Source organism: Mauremys reevesii, linkage group 1, assembly GCF_016161935.1.
Source record: "Mauremys reevesii isolate NIE-2019 linkage group 1, ASM1616193v1, whole genome shotgun sequence".
Lineage (NCBI taxonomy): Eukaryota > Metazoa > Chordata > Testudines > Geoemydidae > Mauremys > Mauremys reevesii.
Window position 1 is genome coordinate 204,774,695 of NC_052623.1, and position 18,096 is coordinate 204,792,790.

At 44.2% G+C, this 18,096-nt stretch overlaps 1 protein-coding gene across 4 annotated transcripts in view; it reads right to left on the bottom strand.

Annotated features, from left to right (window-relative positions):
- The window catches only part of CFAP44 (cilia and flagella associated protein 44), a 70,094-nt gene that overhangs the window by 4,235 nt on the left and 47,763 nt on the right, over nt 1–18,096 (bottom strand). For all 4 annotated transcript variants that reach the window (XM_039481053.1, XM_039481031.1, XM_039481042.1 and 1 more), the window contains 7 exons: nt 15,941–16,118; nt 12,890–13,393; nt 11,995–12,198; nt 10,513–10,708; nt 7,589–7,699; nt 3,971–4,101; nt 343–459 (listed from right to left, as the gene is read on the bottom strand). In XM_039481053.1, the coding sequence (XP_039336987.1) occupies nt 343–459; nt 3,971–4,101; nt 7,589–7,699; nt 10,513–10,708; nt 11,995–12,198; nt 12,890–13,393; nt 15,941–16,118 (1,441 nt within the window). The remainder of the gene's footprint in view (nt 1–342; nt 460–3,970; nt 4,102–7,588; nt 7,700–10,512; nt 10,709–11,994; nt 12,199–12,889; nt 13,394–15,940; nt 16,119–18,096) is intronic.

Here is an 18,096-nt window from a genome sequence, read left to right on the forward strand (position 1 = left end):
GACCAAAGATCTATTTCAACAAAGGAAGAGAAAGCAGGCAGGAGGAACAGGGCCTGCCCCAGAGGCAGCTGAGCTAGACAGGTCCTATTTTTTCAGTGGCCTCTGCATAAACCTCCAAGCATGACACAAAATAAAGTAACAGCAAAAAAGCACTGAACCCAGAGGAAAAATATTCCAAGTCAGTCCAGGGTCCCGTAACACGGAGAAGAAAAACTGCAAGCAATGAACTGTGGGCCCATGAGAACACTACTGCTACTGTCACAACCTGGCCTATTTTCCATCTGCTTGGCATCGTCTTGCTGCTGCTAAACCAGAGGCAGCGCACACACACTCTCGCATCACCTGATGTAGCTTCAAAGGCACTACTACATGGAGCTCATTCAGTCTCTGCTGCTTCTCCCGTTGAAAGGCCTCCAGCTCCCCCTCAGCTGTGTCCAAGCTGGCTTCCACCACTTTCACCTGCAGAGATGCAAGCCATGTACTGATGTGAGGCCTTCATAATTTGGCCCTAAACAGCCATCATGGCAATGGTGACTGAGGGCTGCTCTGGGACTGGCTTAGAAGTAGGGTCCCCATCCATCAGATTTGTACTGTTGGGTTCTATGTTAAAGTTAAGGCAACTTTTGTCTAATTTAAAGGGAATGTGATATGGAAGGGCCACACTATTTTCTTCTGTCTTGTTATCTGTAGTGACCAGGGGGCAGCTCTATGTATTTTGCCACCCCAAGCATGGCAGTCATGCGGGTTTCGAATTGCCACAGAAACCGCTGGACCGGCGGACCTCCCGCAGCCATGCTGCCTAAGGCAGCCTGACTGACGCCCTCACGGCGACCAGCAGGCCGCCCCCCGGGGCTTGCCGCCCCAGGCACACACTTGGTGCACTGGTGCCTGGAGCCGCCCCTGGTAGTGACCTTCCCTGCCCAATAATAGGATCATCTCCTTTCTAAAGTGAGGTTCTATGCTGACTGTATTGGTGCAAAAGTGTCCTCCTTACTCAGTAAACCCCCCCTCACTGTGCATATCAGAATGACATAAGAATGGCCATACTGGGTCAGACCAAAGGTCCATCTAGCCCAGTATCCTGTCTTCCAATAGTGGCCAGTGCCAGGTGCCCCAGAGGGAATGAACAGAACAAGTAATCCTCAAGTGATCGATTCCTTGTCGCCCATTCCCAGCCTTTTGCAAACAGAGGCTAGGGACACCATGCCTGCCCATCCTGGCTAAGAGCCATTGATGGACCTAGACTCCATGAATTTATCTAGTTCTTTTTTGAACCTTGTTATAGTCTTGGTCTTCACACCATCCTCTGGCCTGGAGTTCTTCAGGTTGACTGTGTGTTGTGTGAAAAAATACTTTTGTTTGTTTTGAACATGCTGCCTATTAATTTCATTTGGTGACTCCTAGTTCTTGTGTTATTTTATAGACCTCAATCATATCCCCCCTTAGTCGTCTCTTTTCCAAGCTGAAAAGTCCCAGTTTTATTATTCTCTCTTCATATGGCAGCCGTTCCATACACCTAATCATCTTTGTTACCCTTTTCTGAACCTTTTTCAATTCCAATACATCTTTTTTGAGATGGGGCGACCAAATCTGCATGCAGTATTCAAGATGTGGGTATACCATGGAGTTATATAGAGGCAATATGAGATTTTCTGTCTTATTATCTATCCCTTTCTTAATGATTCCCAACATTCTGTTTACTTTTTTGACTGCCACTGCGCACTGAATGGATGTTTTTAGGAAGCTATCCACAACGACTCCAAGATCTCTTTCTTGAATGGTAACAGCTAATTTAGACCCCATCATTTTATATGTAGAGTTGGGATTATGTTTTCCAATGTGCATTACTTTGCACTTATCAACACTGAATTTCATCTGCCATTTTGTTGCCCAGTCACCGAGTTTTGAGAGATCCTTTTGTAGCTCTTCGCAGTCTGCCTGAGACTTAACTATCTTGAGTAGTTTTGTATCATCTGCAAATTTTGCCACCTCACTGATTACCCCTTTTTCCAGATCATTTATGAATATGTTGAATAGGACTGGGCCCAGTAGAGACCCTTGGGGGACACCACTATTTATCTCTCTCTATTCTGAAAACTGACCATTTATTCCTACTCTTTTTCTCCTATCTTTTAACCAGTTACCAATCCATGAGAGAACCTTCCCTCCTATCCCATGACAGCTTACTTTGCTTAAGAGCCTTTGGTGAGGGACCTTGTCAAAGGCTTTCTGAAAATCTAAGTACACTATATCCACTGGATCCCCCGGTCCACATGCTTGTGGAGCCCCTCAAAGAATTCTAGCAGATTGGTGAGGCATGATTTCCCTTTACAAAGCAGCTGAGGCTTTACAAAAACCATATTGACTCTTCCCCAACAAATTATGTTCACCTATGTGTCTGACAATTTTGTTCTTTAGTATAGTTTCAACCAGTTTGCCCAGTATTGAAATCAGGCTTACCTGCCTGTAATTGCCAGGGTTAACTCTAGAGCCCTTTTTAAAAATTGGCGTCACATTAGCCATCCTCCAGTCATTGTGTACAGAAGCTGATTTAAATGACAGGTTACAGACCTACTGTTAGTAGTTTTGTAATTTCACATTTGAGTTCCTTAGGACCATCTACCCAATTTAGTGACTAAAATAATAAGCTTTTACTTTAATTAGCCCTGCAGAGTCCACAAGCTGTGGAAAGGGGGGCTGGATTCTATTCTGGCTCATGCATCATCAACAGCATTGTTTTAGTAATTTCTGCTTGAAGGAGGTTGATGCAGTGTGAGAAGAAAAGAACCCAGCTTGACTCTCAGATCCCAGGGTGAATGTGTGGTATTGAGATTAGAAAAATCTTTATCAAACAAACATACAAACTTGTAAACTGGGCACATTGGATTGGGTATCCTTGCGGGACAGTAAAAATGGACCCTTACACAATGCTGGTTTTGTTTTTGGGTTTTTTTTGTGTTTGTTTGTTTGTTTTTGCAGAGTAGTTTTTCAAAACAGAATCTCACTTTAAATTAAAAAAAAATGTTTTTGAGTTAGTAAAAAATTAAACTTCCAGATGAAAAAAAAAGAGCCCAAGAGCTCAATAACTTAATGTTAAAAGATTACATAAAAAGATTGCAGATTACACTTAAATAAATTTAAGGGTGTGGGTTTTTTAAAATAATAATATTTCAACAAAGCTGAGGTTTATTTGTTAGTTATTATTGTGATGGGTGTTTTAGAAATACCCAAGATAGGGAAAAAAATTTAACTTTATTTGCTATTATTTCAGACATTTGTGTTAAGACAAGAGCTCTCTCTCTCTCACTCACTCACACTCTCTCTCTTTCTCTCATTCTAGCAAAATCCTGTTTGTGACATGGCCGTAACATGAGGTGAATGATGGAGCAAAATGATTCAGATCCTCAGCTGCTATAAATCAGTGTAGCTCTACTGACTTCAATAGAGCTTTGCTGATTTTTACACTCTGAGAATCTGGCCTGGTATCTTTACATTAGGACCAAACACTAAGGGAAGATGCATAAAATTACATAGTTTCAGATGTATCATGCAGTCAAGCTATAAAATAAAGACAGCAAATAACTGCTTCAGGAACTTTCATTTCTCAACAGTGATTCTTTGCAGCCTCAAGTGCATTACATGTCACTTCACCCACCACTAAAGCAGTGGAATACCACAGCTGTGTAGCACAGCAACACTGCATACCACTTTAGGACAGGATGTGAAGATCAGTGTATCAAATTGCTATTAAAAGGGGAATTTATGTGGGCAGAATGTGATCACCCTCACTGCAATTTTGCCAAGTCTTTGCCCACAAATCCTGCCAAAATTGCAAATGGATCCTCAATGACTTTGAGAGGTTAGGCCCTTGGTTTTAAGTCTCAATGAAAAGATGACAACTCGAGTACCACGCCATTCCCATCCATACAGAACAAATGAGGCTTACTGGGAAGTTGACAGCCTATTGTACCTTTTTAGCCAAAGCATCATATTCCTTTTTGAGATTATCAATAACTTTCTTCTCCTCCACTAAGGCTTCCTCAATGTCTAGCCGCTTCTCCCGGAGCTGAAGAGTGTTTTCGAAGAGTGCCTCATCACAGTCTGAGAAGGAAGGTAGGTTGGAATTAAACTAGAGGGGTAGCAGCTTTGGGTTAGTTTTGACTTTACTATATTTATAGATGGGACTGGTAGCCCCACCTAAGATTGCCTGACATTTCCCATTACGAGCCCCTGTTTTCAGTTGCTTATAACATTGCCAAACTTTAACTCTCTTGGGCTGAAATTTTCCATCCCAGGAGCCTGCCTCAGGCTGACTCGTTTTGGAAAAGTTCAGATGCAATGCTTCAGTCGTTTCCATGAACAAGACTAGGGAAAAAACCTTGTTTTGCCATGTTAAATTCTGGAAGTCTTTTTTTTTAGATTATCTAGCACCCTCTTGTGTTGAGCAAGAATGTGGAATTTGGTATGGGGTGACCTTTGTGTCAGGGATCTAAATTCCCCAAAGATTCCATTTGTACTGAGCATGCAGCAGCCCTGGGCTAAAAGCAGGGCCTTCCCTGCAATTGCATCTCTGGGCTGCTGTGAGCCATTCCAGGTCTAAGCACCAGAACTAAGAGCAAGAAGCCTGTCTCTCTTGTGTTTTCAATGATCTCCTGCACCAGGTTGAGGCAGCATGAGGGAGGAAGCTGTCTAATTTGAACAGAGGGGACAAGAGCTGGATCTGCAGGGAGGGATGGGGGGTACATTGGGACAAGCAACCTGGGAGGGGGAAACGGACTGGCTGGGCTAAGAGATGGATCTTGGAGCCAGGAGGGAAGTGGAGTGGGGACTAAGATTAAATGATGGGGGGGGGATATTGGTACTGGATGGGCAAGGAGACTAGAACAGAGAACCAGTGGGGTGGAGAAGGGAGGGTGGGAGGGAAAAGATATCTGACAAGGTGCCAGGGGGCATAGGGAGAACTGGGATTGGCTGGGCAAAGAGATGTGGACAAGGAATTGATGGGAAGAGGGGGATCACCAGAGGTGAAAGTAAGCCAGTCCAGTCTGGTCTGGCGTACCGGCAAGAGCCAGTACGCCATGCTGGACCGCACCGGCTCCCATGGCAGGGATTGAAAGGGCTCTGGGCTGCCTGCCGCTGCGGGCAGCCCAGAGCCCTTTGAATCCCGGCCGTAGCTCCGGTGGCCGGGCTGGGGCCAGGATTTAAAGGGCTCAAAGCTCCCCGCTGCTGCAGGCAGCCCAGAGCCCTTTGAATCCTGGTCGCGGCTCTGGCGGCCAGGCTGGGGCCAGGATTTAAAGGGCTCAGGGCTCCCCTCAGTGGCAGGAGCTCTGGGCCCTTTAAATCCCTGCTTCAGCCCCACAAAGCTCGGGGTTGCCCCCGGCGGCCAGAGCCCCAGGCCCTTTAATTTGCCCCTGAGCCACCTCTTCAGCTGGGAGCCCCTGGTTGATTTAAAGGCCCTGGGGCTCCCAGCCACAGCTGGTGCCCCAGGGCCTTTAAATCTTGAGAGGCCATGCCTTTTCCAGATGAGGCCACGCCCCCCTCAGTACTCCAGCAGTACCAGTAAATCCTGTAAATTACTTTCACCCCTGGGGATCACCCAACATTGGACAAAGAACACAGGAAGGGAGATTGGGACCTGGAATCAGTGGGAATGGGGAATATGGATGGATCAGGGAGAGAGACAAATCAGAAGGGGAGCCAAGAGGTTGGGAACTGGAACTGGCTGGGCAAGAAAACTGGGACAAAGAGATGACTGTTGGGGGGATGGTACAGGGAATGGCTGGGAAAGGAGACTGGGACTGAGAGAGGGGACTGTGGGATAGGGAGCCCATACTGTCAGCTCAGTGTGTCAATTAAAACACTAAGTATGTGTGAAAGACAGCAGACATCACTCGCAAGTCAGGTAAATGAACAAGACAAACCCCATTAAGAACACAAGCATGTAAAGATAAAAACACAAATTCAATTCTCTGCCTTCTCCTTGCATCAATAATTTGTACTTTGCAGAAGATTTTAACTGTTTATCAGGATTCTCCTCCCACCACAGTGTAAAAGGAAAGAATATGGATAACAATACCATTAGCAAACTGACAAAAAATCGGTTATAAAAATATGGCAAGGCAATTTGCTAATCAATTCTAATAAATCAGAATTAAAGCAGCCTTGTTAAATGGTCATAAAAATACACCAGGCCAACCTCAAACATTTACTAAACTAATGGTTTTACTCACTCAACAAAATAAGTTACTTGCCCTTGCTGACTGGGTAGGATTTTACAAAGGTGCTGAACAGACAAGTTTAGAAATAAATAAAACCTTTAGTCTTTACTGGTAAATCAAAGAAAATATGCCTGCCAATGAGCAATTATGGCCTATGTCCACTAGATGGCAACAAAGAACTTAATTTACACTCCAAATTAGAACAACAAGAAGTCCGGTGATACCTTAAAGACTAACAGATTTATTTGGGCAGAAGCTTTTGTGGGTAAAAAACCCATCATACATCCGAAGAAGTGGGTTTTTTTTACGCACGAAAGCTTATGCCCAAATAAATCTGTTAGTCTCTAAGGTGCCACTGGACTCCTTGTTGTTTTTTGTGGCTACAGACTAACACGGCTACCCCCTGATACTCCAAATTAGGGACCATTCAGGATTTCCATGGGATGAAGGAAAACAATCTTAGCAAAAATAGTTTATTCTTCATGTTTCCATGGTAAGAGCATATATTATAGGCTCCAATTCCACCCCTCAGAGAGAAAACAGTCAGGAAATGGGAAACAGTCCTTCACTCATAACAATTAATTCACTGCACTTTCTGTTGTACATTTACCTGACTTGTGAGTGATGATGATCCCCACACTCCTGTGCAATAAGTATTATACTACTTCCATTTTACAGAGGGGAAAAGACTCTCACACTTACTGTCTACTGCCTAGGGTCTCTGACTGAATCGGTGGCAGAGATGGGAAGAGAACCCGGACCTCCTGGTAATTTGTCCCCCGTCCATAAGTATTTCGGGGTTGGCTACAGGTATGTAATGTTTTGAAAAAGAAACCTATTGGGTTTTTTGTTCCTTTTTTCACAAATAAAAAGTTGGAAGCAAATCCCAAAGCAGCCGCACTGGCTCACACCAGAACTCGGTAAAAGTTAGTTCCCTTTTTGATTCTTAAGAATTAGATTTTTCCTTCACTTACCTTCTCCCCAGAGATGGTAATTGAGGTCCCCCAGGCTGTATGTCATTGCATTGCAGTTATTATAGGTTGATGAAGCAAGGGAATACTGAAACATTTATCTATGTTTATCTATTGCAAATGGTTGCTACTCCTCTTTACAAATAACCAACTGCTATTTAACACACAGGCCAGATTCTTTCATCCTTACTCAGACTGAGTAGTACTCTTCTCCACAGTGGTCCCATCTGCATCACTGAGATTACTTAAGGAGCAAGGCGCTACTCAACATGGGAGGGGAAGAGTCTGGGCCATAATTAATATTATTAAAGAAAAAAATCCTGATTTTGAATTTAAATTCACAGTGTTACCCATAAAGCTAAACAAGCAGAGAGCACCGGAAAGTAATGGCTCACTTACTCTTTGGGCAAACAGAGTCATCAAAGACTTCATCATCAGATCCTGAATCTTCTTCATCACTCTCCAAGCTAGACTCCTCGTCACTCTCTTCATCACTATCCTCCTCTTCATCTGGGAGAGGAAAGCAGTATTGTTAGCACTCAGAAAACCCTGGTTCTAATCTGTGACAGGCTGGCTGGCTGTACAGCACACCAGTGGAGCCCTGTAGCAGGATGGACCTCTACTCCTGCCCTGAAGGGGTTAAAACAGCCCTGGAAAGGGGCTGTGGCTGGAGAAAGCAGCCTTTAGGCTGGGGCAAGAATCCTGGGCTGATTGGGGAAAGTAGGCTCAGCTGTGGCCATGCTCCAATCAGGCCCAGCTGGCCCCTATAAGAGGCTGTGAGCCAGAAGCCCAAGCAGACAATCTCTCTCTGTTCAGAGGGAGATGGGCCTGGCTGCAGGGAGCTAGACTAGGTACCTGAGTGGAGCAGGGCTGGGGAAAGGCAGAGGAGCTGGGGAGCTCCAGCCTGGAAAGCCCCAGGCTGCCACCTAGCATTGGGCTAACAGGTACTGGGAGTTGCAGAGGCAGCCCAGGGGTAGGCCAAAGCAGCAGGTCCAAATCTTCCTTGCCAGTGATGAATAGGCTGATACTGCAGTCTGCCGAGGACGTGGGGCTAGACAATGACTGGCAGTAGCCATACACTGAGGCAAGGTGGGGATAGAGGATGGGGGTTCCCTGGGGAGGGGAGACCCTGAGAGAAAAGGGGTTACTGCCAGGGGGCAGAACACCATGTAAAAGGGCACCGGGGTCCAGGGAGGGACTCGGGGCCAGGGAACAGGTGGATCACTGGCCTGCAGAGGGCGCTCCAGGCTGGAAACCGAGCTAATTCCCCGGAGTCACCAGCAGGAGGCGCTGCAGGGGTGAGTCCGACCCGTTACATGCCCCAATGAGCAATACCATACTACTGGCTTTCAAAAGCCAATTAAATAATTTAAAGAGCACCACCGAGGGAAACAGTGCTTTACAAACTACTGAGACCACAGTCCTGCAACTGACAGCATGTAGCCAAACTGCTGCACCTGCACAAAAGTCCTGTTGAAGTCACAAAGGCTCAGCAGTCCACCCAGACACTGTCAGTTTCAGGATCAGGGCTTCAGATCTATTCCAGGCCTAGAAGAGTTTGCAGTCTAAGAATGACACAGCAAATTAACCCTTTAGAGTAACTGGAAAGAGCTAGTTTCCCAGAAAGGTGGTGATTATATATTTTGAACAAGACAAAATGGTGACTGGCTCCTGCTCAAGGATTCTAGTTTCCCTGTTAGATACACTGCTCCCACTAGCATAAGCCCAAACTGGTACAATACCTCTCACTTATATACAGTATCTTACCTGTACAAAAAGTTGTCCTGTTAAAAAAATGTATACTGAGCTGAAAGGACTCAGCAGAAGTTAATTCATGCTGGCATTTACACACAGCAGGTATCAGGCAAGGGAAAAGGTGACAGTATCTTGTATTATAGGATTACAGCAGAGACCCTAGAATTATAGATGAAGATGGGTCTTCATTCTTATAAACTATTTAAGGCTGCTTAAAAACTTTTGTAAAATGACTCTTTGGACTGAATTTTCTGATACTTGTACACAACCCATGGGTGAATTTTTGGGGAAACTGGTAAAATGTCATTTGGCTGGCCATTTCTGAGCTACCAGAAGACAGACAGAAAAATATATTCTGTTATAAGAAATGTCAGTTTGATTTCTTTGCACTCGGATCAGTGACTCAAATAGTTTTATTTTTAAAAGTTCCTACCTGGCATGGAAAGGTCACTTACAGCAATAGGTGTTCTCCTGGTATGTTATTTTTGCAGATCCCTACTTATGAGATGGGAGAACAGTGCCCACTGAGTCTGAGTGAACACGTTCCCCAACAATTCAAATGTTCTGAAAGAGGTTAGCAAAGAGACATGTAGGCCCAACCACCTTCAGTCCCTTCCACTAATTCAATGAATCCACATGACAAAGAAGTGGGGAAAGGGATTAACAGATATTGGTACATGCACAGTTAAATAAAAGGTACCTTCTTTCTTTCTTTTTTGCATTTCTTAATGTATATATCCTTTTTAGTGTACTGTAGTTATTCTGAATTGAAATCTTGTGTGTTACCATTCGGCTGAGGAAATTAACTAACTAAAAAGGTGAGCTGTGTATTATTGCCTACATTTGCTGCCAGTTCATACTGTACACAATCACCTCCTAGAAACCAAATGCCAAATCAAAGATAAAGAAGAAATATTTCAGATCAATAGTACTGTCTAGTATTAAACAGTTCAGAACCTATCTGCTGAGGAAAATCCAATAGATTGAGTTCTTTGAATTGATCTATTAATTGGCTAATGGATGATTATAGATTGGGTCTATGATTACTAGGGTTGCCAACTCTCTCAAGGAATTAAAGATTAATCTTTAATTAAAGATTATGTCATGTGATGAAACCTCCAGGAATACGTCCAACTAGAATTGGTAACCCTAATGATTAGTCCTTAGTCAATGGATAGATTGAAAGGGAAATATAGTGTACACAGACGCCAGACTGACAGCTGTCCACAGATCAGGTACAGCATAGGCGGCAGCTGTGTAAAACTTTGCTCCCTTTTTCCACTCAACACCTACATGCCTCAACACTGATTTTAAGGTCTTTTGACACTAATTGTGCAAGGGATGTGATTACAACACTATTATCGCTCATGAGGGTTACAAAACAGTTTGGTCTTATAGTATAGATTGGACCTAATCATATGTTTTGTTTATGACCTAGAACCAGGTTAAAGCTTCGTATCTGTCCAGGATTTCAGCCAAGTTTTGGGACACAGTTCAGTGCCATCGCTACATGACAAGGCTGAATTGTGTAAATGAATACATAAAACTAGAGAAACAACGTATCCAACCTCTGTCTCCTTCCACATCTTTCTTCTTAACACGCTTGATCTTCTTCTTCAAGACCTTAGTGAGGAAGCTGACAAATTTGTTGTTCTCTCCAAGGGATGCTTGGAAAGTGGCATAAAGTGCCTTCTCGCGTTCCTGAAGCTTTGCAATCTCATATTTTTTATCCTCCATCTGAGAGAGGTAGTTGTCTAATTTCCACTAAAAAAACAAAAACACCCCCCCACACACAATGTAAAACAACTCAGTACATTAAACTGATAGAGAGCTGTTGAAGCATTAGTCTTTTAGGCTGTTGTCAGCACCTGTTCGATCTTTTTAGAATACATGTAAAGGCAGCAATTCCTAGTTCTGAGCAAGGGATTGGAGGTCGGGCTCTCTGCTTTCTAGTCACAGTTCTCTGCCAATCACTTGCTGTGTGATGCTGGACAAGTCACTTCCGTTCTCTGTGCTTCAGTTTCACCATCAGTAAAATTAGGATAATGATACTGACCCACTTTTGCAAAGTGCTTTGAGATCCTCAGATGAAATCCATTAAATAAATGCTAATTATTATAATTTATACATTTCAGTTGTTGAATTAAGAGCAATTTATCCATCTAGAGAGAGACAGGCAGACTTGTCGAAATTGGTAGGCTTGAAATTTGATTCACTTTTTTTTTCCTTCTTCCCTAATATGGGCCCCAATCTAGCAAAGCACATAAGCGTCTGTTTAACTTAAAGAACATGGTTCCACTGACTTCAGTTCTTCACTGTTAACCAAGTTCCAATTGCAGAGGCAAATTCTCTCTTAAGTTACACTTGTGTTACCCATTTGAAAAAGGAAAGGGTGACACAGATGTCACCCTGGGCAGAATTTGGCTGGAAGAGTCTGCTACTGAAGATGCATGCGCCAGAAAGATCCCAGCTTGAATCTCAGATCTCAGGATGAGTTAGTAGGCCTTGGAGTTTGAAAATTCACCTTTATATTTGTAAAGAAAGCAAATCTGATCTGACAACACTGAGATGAATCATAGAATATCGGGGTTGGAAGGGACCTTAGAAGGTCATCTAGTCCAACCCCCTGCTCAAAGCAGGACTAATCCCCAGATTTTTGCCCCAGATCACTAAATGGCCCCCTCAAGGATTGAACTCACCACCCTGGGTTTGACCAGGCCAATGCTCAAACCACTGGAGCCTCATGATGCTATTTTTACAGTCACCTTCCAAAGGAGAACTGCGTATTTTAAGATAGGATATAGATTTTAATTTCACACTTCCAATGGTTTAGAAAAATACAAGCATGAAGGGAAAGAAGACCCCATATTTAAGTTTAAAAGGACTGCCCTTTTATTATCACTGAATGTTTCTTGTTTCTTAGAATTCAGCACAAAGGAATTGGCTGGCGCATAAGGGCAGCAGAGGGACATTCCCGCCTCTTTTTGGGATGTTTGTTTCCAGGCCTACCAGTTGCAGTAGTAACAAATCAGATAGCGTAGCCTACATACTTGCATCTCTTCCACCTCATTGCTGAGGTTGTTGACACGCTCCTGGAGAGTGTCCTCATGTTTCTCAAAGTGCTTAAGGAGAAGCAGCTCCTCAAACCACGTGATGTGACGTAGGTCAGCACACTTCATCTGCGTGTCCAGCTTCAGCTTCTGGTGCCGCAGGAGGTGGAGTTCAGCATCAAAGGTGACCACCAGTTCATTGATCTGGAATGTGGGAAGGGGGAGAAGTGGAGGGGGGGGGGGGAATCAAGAAATGAGTCTAAATATGCAAGGCAAGAGACAGGAGCAAAAAAGAAAATTTTCCTGCCTGTTAAACCAACAATTTGCCAGCAACATTTATTATGAGCTACTTTGGTATTCAAGATAACAACATTAATCCCTGGGAATGTTTTTGATATCCATGGTGCAAATATAAGAATCACCAGAAATTCCACAGATGTTTCAATGCCTCACATCATCCCCAATTAATCTCCAAAGAACTACCTGACTTTTCTATGCTGGCCTGCACTTTCATGTAATCTCCTGCCTGCTGCAGCGGTAGACCAATGCTACTGACCTCCACCTCATCCACCCTCTTGCAGAATATCTGCCAACTTCTTCCTTAGGCAGATACAACAGTTTCAGCACCAGCATCTGCCAAAACTAGGTTAACCACGGGTTTTGTTTCAGAGACAAGGTAATACCCACAATGGTGTTCTAGTGCGCTCTCTGAAGTTTAATACATCAACTCCACAGTTTGTTCTAGTGGACTCTCCTGGACTTCCAGAAGGCAATGCAAAAGCCAAAAGCTGCCACAGCATTAGTGGGACAAATTTAAAGAGAGCTCTGTGAATTGGTTTTGTTTTTGGCATCGTAGGAGCAATCACCCTTGAAAAGTTCCCTTTTATTTTCCTACCCTCTTGATCAAGGTCTCCTGAAGGTAAATGTTTCTGATCTTCTCCCGTTTTAAAATTTCCAGTTCCATCTCTGTTGGCTCTGCCTTTTCAATCTCAAAAACCTTTGGTTGCACTGGGGTGACTGAGGATACCATTCTCATTGATCTCACACTTGAGGCTCTTGATGTGGAATCTATTTCTTTTAGAGAAGGTGCATGAAGGAACTTTCCCCCAAAGACTGCAAATGATGCATTATCTTCCACCTGCTCAGAGAGCCTTTGCTTGTTCTCCTGCTCTTGTTTGAACTTCAAAAGAATATTATTGTCATACTGGAATTTTTTTTCTGGAGTCTCCTCCGGGTGTAACTGAGGGATCGAGGGAATAGGGAGTTGTTCAGATGCATCCAAGGCTGATTGTATGGATTTCAGTTCTTGGACGAGGCAGACGATCTCTTCAATAATAGCCACCTTGAGGTCCCTAAGTGAGATGATCCATTTGTTCATGGTCAATTTCTTTTCATGGACCTGCAAAGAGGAGGAATTTTAGTGTGACTTGCCAAGGACACTTCTACAGCATAAAATCTTCTCTGACACAGGACATTGATCAGTGGTTTGTCTAACTTAAACAATCCTGAAGGGTTTAAACGCTTAACACAACAGATAGAGAGGTTACTTATCAGTAACTGTTGTTCTTCAAGTGTGTCACCTCTGCATAGTCACACTTATGGGATTAGTACCTCCTGGCATTGAGCTGTGGAATCTTTCTAGTGAACAGGATCTGCTGGGGCCACTTACACTCTCTTTCCCTTGCAGAAGATTCCATAGGTATCAAAGGAGGAGTGGGGCCCCAACCACACTTCAGTTCCTTCCAGAGGTGGCAGAAGTTCACTTTGAATGGGAGGGAGATGTGGGCAAAGTGTGGGGGCAGCAAAACAGAATGAGGAAATTGGGGTCTCTCTCTCACAAGGAATAACTGCTCCTGGGCCTGGTCCTATCACCCCATTTCTACCTGCTTCCAGGCCTGATCCCAGGTGCCACAACAGCTGTTCCAGTCTCTCTTGGTCCTGGTCTCACCTCTGCCCCCAGCAGTTGCAGAGCCCCACCCAGCCTGAGCAGATGCAGTTTACGAAATGCAGAGGCAGAAACATAGATCAGCTCCCACAATATTTCTATTGCAGGGGAACTAGCCCACACCACTGTCCTGGTTCTGCTGCTCTTGGTTTCTTCCCTAATTTCAGAGTTCTTGATCTGAGAAGAGGGTTAGGTGGACAGGGAATGGAAACATACAGAGGCAACACTCTCAAAGAACAAAGTTACAGGTAAGCAACCTCCTTTCTTCTTTGAGAGGTCTCTGTATATTCCCACTCATCAAAGATCAGTGAGATTAACAAATTAAGTTTTCCCACGGACATCCTCACTACATGAGCACTCAGGTTCAGGTACATTTAGAACAATTTTAGGCATCTGTGCCTGAAACAAAGTTGCCTGCTACATCCAACAGAGGATGAAAATCCAAAATCTTCCTAACACTGAAGCATAATAGGTTCCAGGACTAAAACATAGGACTACAAGAGGCACCAAAGGGCCCAATCTGATTATAACCAAGATCTTTGGTGCCAAGGCAGGGTGATCCCAGGACTGGCTGCCAAAATTTCTCTCTCTCTCTCTCTCTCTCTCTATCTGTATTGCTTCCCTGAAGCTTGGAGGATGTTCATGTGCAGCTGAGGCAATAACAGCCTTGGACATTTTCAAAGTCAGAGCATCAACACCAAATTAGAAGTCTTAGTTATTTTCAGAGACAATAGTGGTGTAGCACTAAATGAGACTCAGTAGGTACTAGAGCTATCTCAGTCTGGGCTGGGGAAGGCATTTCCAAGGTTTGTCTAGGACATCTCTGTTAGGGAACCCAGAAGAAGGGGTCAGGACCCAATAAAGGGAGTTTGAGGCCCTACTAGGAACCCCAGCCTGGAAACATGGACTGTTCTACTGATTTTGTCTGGAGGAATTCCCACACAAAGAATGCCAGCGCCTCAGCTGATTATCCTGGAGATCTGTGTATTGCTGACCTGGGTACTAATCTACTTTGACAAGTGGCTTACCCCAGGAAATGGTGCTCAATCCTTGCCACCAAACTATATTGACTCAGTTGGATCCATGTATCCTAAGCCATTTGAGTTGGGTACAAAATCACTTCAACACGCCAAGTACATTGTACACCAAGCCACTTAAAGCAAGTGGCTCACCAGTGTCAATTGTGCTGTATCCTCAGCACTAGACCTGGTCAACCCAGAAGGATCCAGAGATCTAACACCTTTTATACTGGTGCTTGACCACTTCAGGCATGCGGTACACCAGCTAACAGGCTGAGATCTTAGCACCAGACTCAGATGACCCAGATGGCAGAACATAAAGGCCGTGTACAGTGGGCACCGGACTACATCGTCAAGTGGATACTGTATGTGCTCCATGCTCGCTGCACCTTCAGCAGTTAAAAGGAACTGAAGGGCAGGTGGGGCCACTCCCCCTTTTATACCCTCAGAATTTTCCACGTGGATGGGAGGGGTGAACAGCCCTAATGGACAGTGCTTACTAGAAAGATTCCACAGCTCCACGCCAGGAGGCACTAATCCCACAAATGTCAATATGTAGATGCCACATAAAGAAGACCTGTTAAGTCTCTGTTTTTATAATGGTGCAACATGGTGCGGGGGAGGGGTTAGGTCACTGAGTTTCTGGAGAAAGTTTATTAACCTCTGCATGGTAGTGTTTTTGGAAGTATGCAAAAGATTGATGTTTCTATTAAAGGATGGGAAAAAAATCAATTCCCCTGCTTAATATATCTGCTTGGTCAAGGAGGGCCATCTGAGGATTATTATAATAGGTATGGATTGATGTAACCTTGGGCTAGGTGAAATACAAAAGCTTGGCAAAATGAACACCAATGTGCAGTTAAAACTGACCACACATGGTCTGTCCTTAGCAGCCCTCCACCATGTCACTTCCAAAACATTTTGCAATGGCTCATTTTCCAAAAAAGGAGCAGCCCCACTGTCAGTGAATGCATTTACATACCGCCACCTCTAATGACCTAAGCTGCACCTTCTTCTTCTCTGCGTTCATACGCATGTGCTCTGGGATCTTGTAGTTTGTGGCTGTCTTCAGTTTGAAATCCCCCATGTTTTCCTGAGCCTCTTTGATGTCCTGAACATCCTTGGGGTTCTCATAGTTGTCACTGGGTTTGCTCTTGTATCTGCCAAGCACCAAAACCAAGCTGAAATTCTAAGACTGCCCAAATCTCCCACCTCTGTGCTTACCTTACATGTTGATAACTCCTGCTTTGTGCAAGAAGGCTTGGTAGGAGAGGTAGGTGTCAGTGGAAGACTAAGCACTACTTAGAAGGAAATATCAGTTTCTAAACTTGGAAGAGTTTATCTATGAGTGTAGCAGGAATGTCAGAAAGTGATCCATATCTGGGGATGAATGTCTCCTTCAGTTTTGAAGAGAAAAATAAACATGCATCAGAAGATGTGATTTTTAAAAACAAAACAAATACATGATGTAGCTCTGCCATTAAGGACAGATCTGGATAAGACCCTTGAATGAGGCTCTGGGATCAGAAAAGACCCTTGTACAGCAGTGAGCAGCAGATAGCATGCTATAAAGCTGATTTCAGCTGACAAAACACCCAACAAAGAGGAGATGGCACCAACCATCTGTAGCGCCTCCCCTGATTCAATACCTCAAGCCATGTTAAGACCCAAGGAAAGGGCAGGGGCAGGAGAAGGGATAGGAGTTACATGACTAATTCAACTAATGTGCATAGCACATGCTGCTGACTTTCCCAGAGAGATGGTTGGCAAAGTTCTGTTTGGCTACAGCATAGAGTACAGGGCCTAATCGTACAGTTCTTATCCAGTCAAATTCTCATTGACTTCAAGAATTTGCAACTCACTGCACTATCTTTCTGCCTTCTTTTCTGGCTTCATTCATATCAGTAAGCTATACATTAAGTTTGAAGAGATTCCTGTTTTCCATGCATTTTGAGAGACTTTCTTGGCATTTTCCATTTTAAGAGTGGAGCCAGCAGGGAAAGGGAAGGGACAGTGTGACAGGTACGTACACACATGCTAACATAATGTTTATGATGTTAGTGCAAGTGGCTCACCCGCACTATCGCTGCTCAAGGGGTTAATCAAGGGCAGACCCTAGAAGTCTCGGTGGCCCCAAGCCAAGATGGAATTAGACACCTCCAACAAGTACTCCCTTCTTCCTTTTCCCTCACCTCCCCACCTGATTGAGCAACCTATCTGGTTACTGATTGTGTCATTTAGCCTCCACATTGGCATTGCTTTAAAAGAGGAGCCGTGGCAGCCAGCACAAAAAATTCTAAGGTTCACCTGAGATTCAAGGGCATCTGCTGTTCATAACTGACATTTGGAGCTAATTCGTTTTTAAATTGCCCCCTTAGAATAATAGGGAATTATACAAAAACGTAACAGTGGCATATAAGAGCTAGAAGCAGCAAAGACTCCTGTGGCACCTTATAGACTAACAGATGTTTTGCAGCATGAGCTTTCGTGGGTGAATACCCACTTCTTCGGATGCAAGCAGTGGAAATTTCCAGGGGCAGGTGTGTATATATAAGCAAGCAAGAAGCAGGCTAGAGATAACGAGGTTAGATCAATCAGGGAGGATGGGGCCCTGTTCCAGCAGCTGAGGTGTGAAAACCAAGGGAGGAGAAACTGGTTCTGTAATTGGCAAGCCATTCACAGTCTTTGTTTAGTCCTAAACTGATGGTGTTAAATTTGCAAATGAATTGGAGCTCAGCAGTTTCTCTCTGGAGTCTGGTCCTAAAGTTTTTTTGCTGGAGGATGGCCACCTTAAAATCTGCTATTGTGTGGCCAGGGAGGTTGAAGTGTTCTCCTACAGGTTTTTGTATATTGCCATTCCTAATGTCTGATTTGTGTCCATTTATCCTTTTCCTTAGAGACTGTCCAGTTTGGCCGATGTACATAGCAGAGGGGCATTGCTGGCATATGATTGCATATATTACATTGGTGGACGTGCAGGTGAATGAACTGGTGATGGTGTGGCTGATCTGGTTAGGTCCTGTGATGGTGTTGCTGGTGTAGATATGTGGGCAGAGTTGGCATCGAGGTTTGTTGCATGGGTTGGTTCCTGAGCTAGAGTTACTATGGTGCGGTGTGCAGTTGCTGGTGAGAATATGC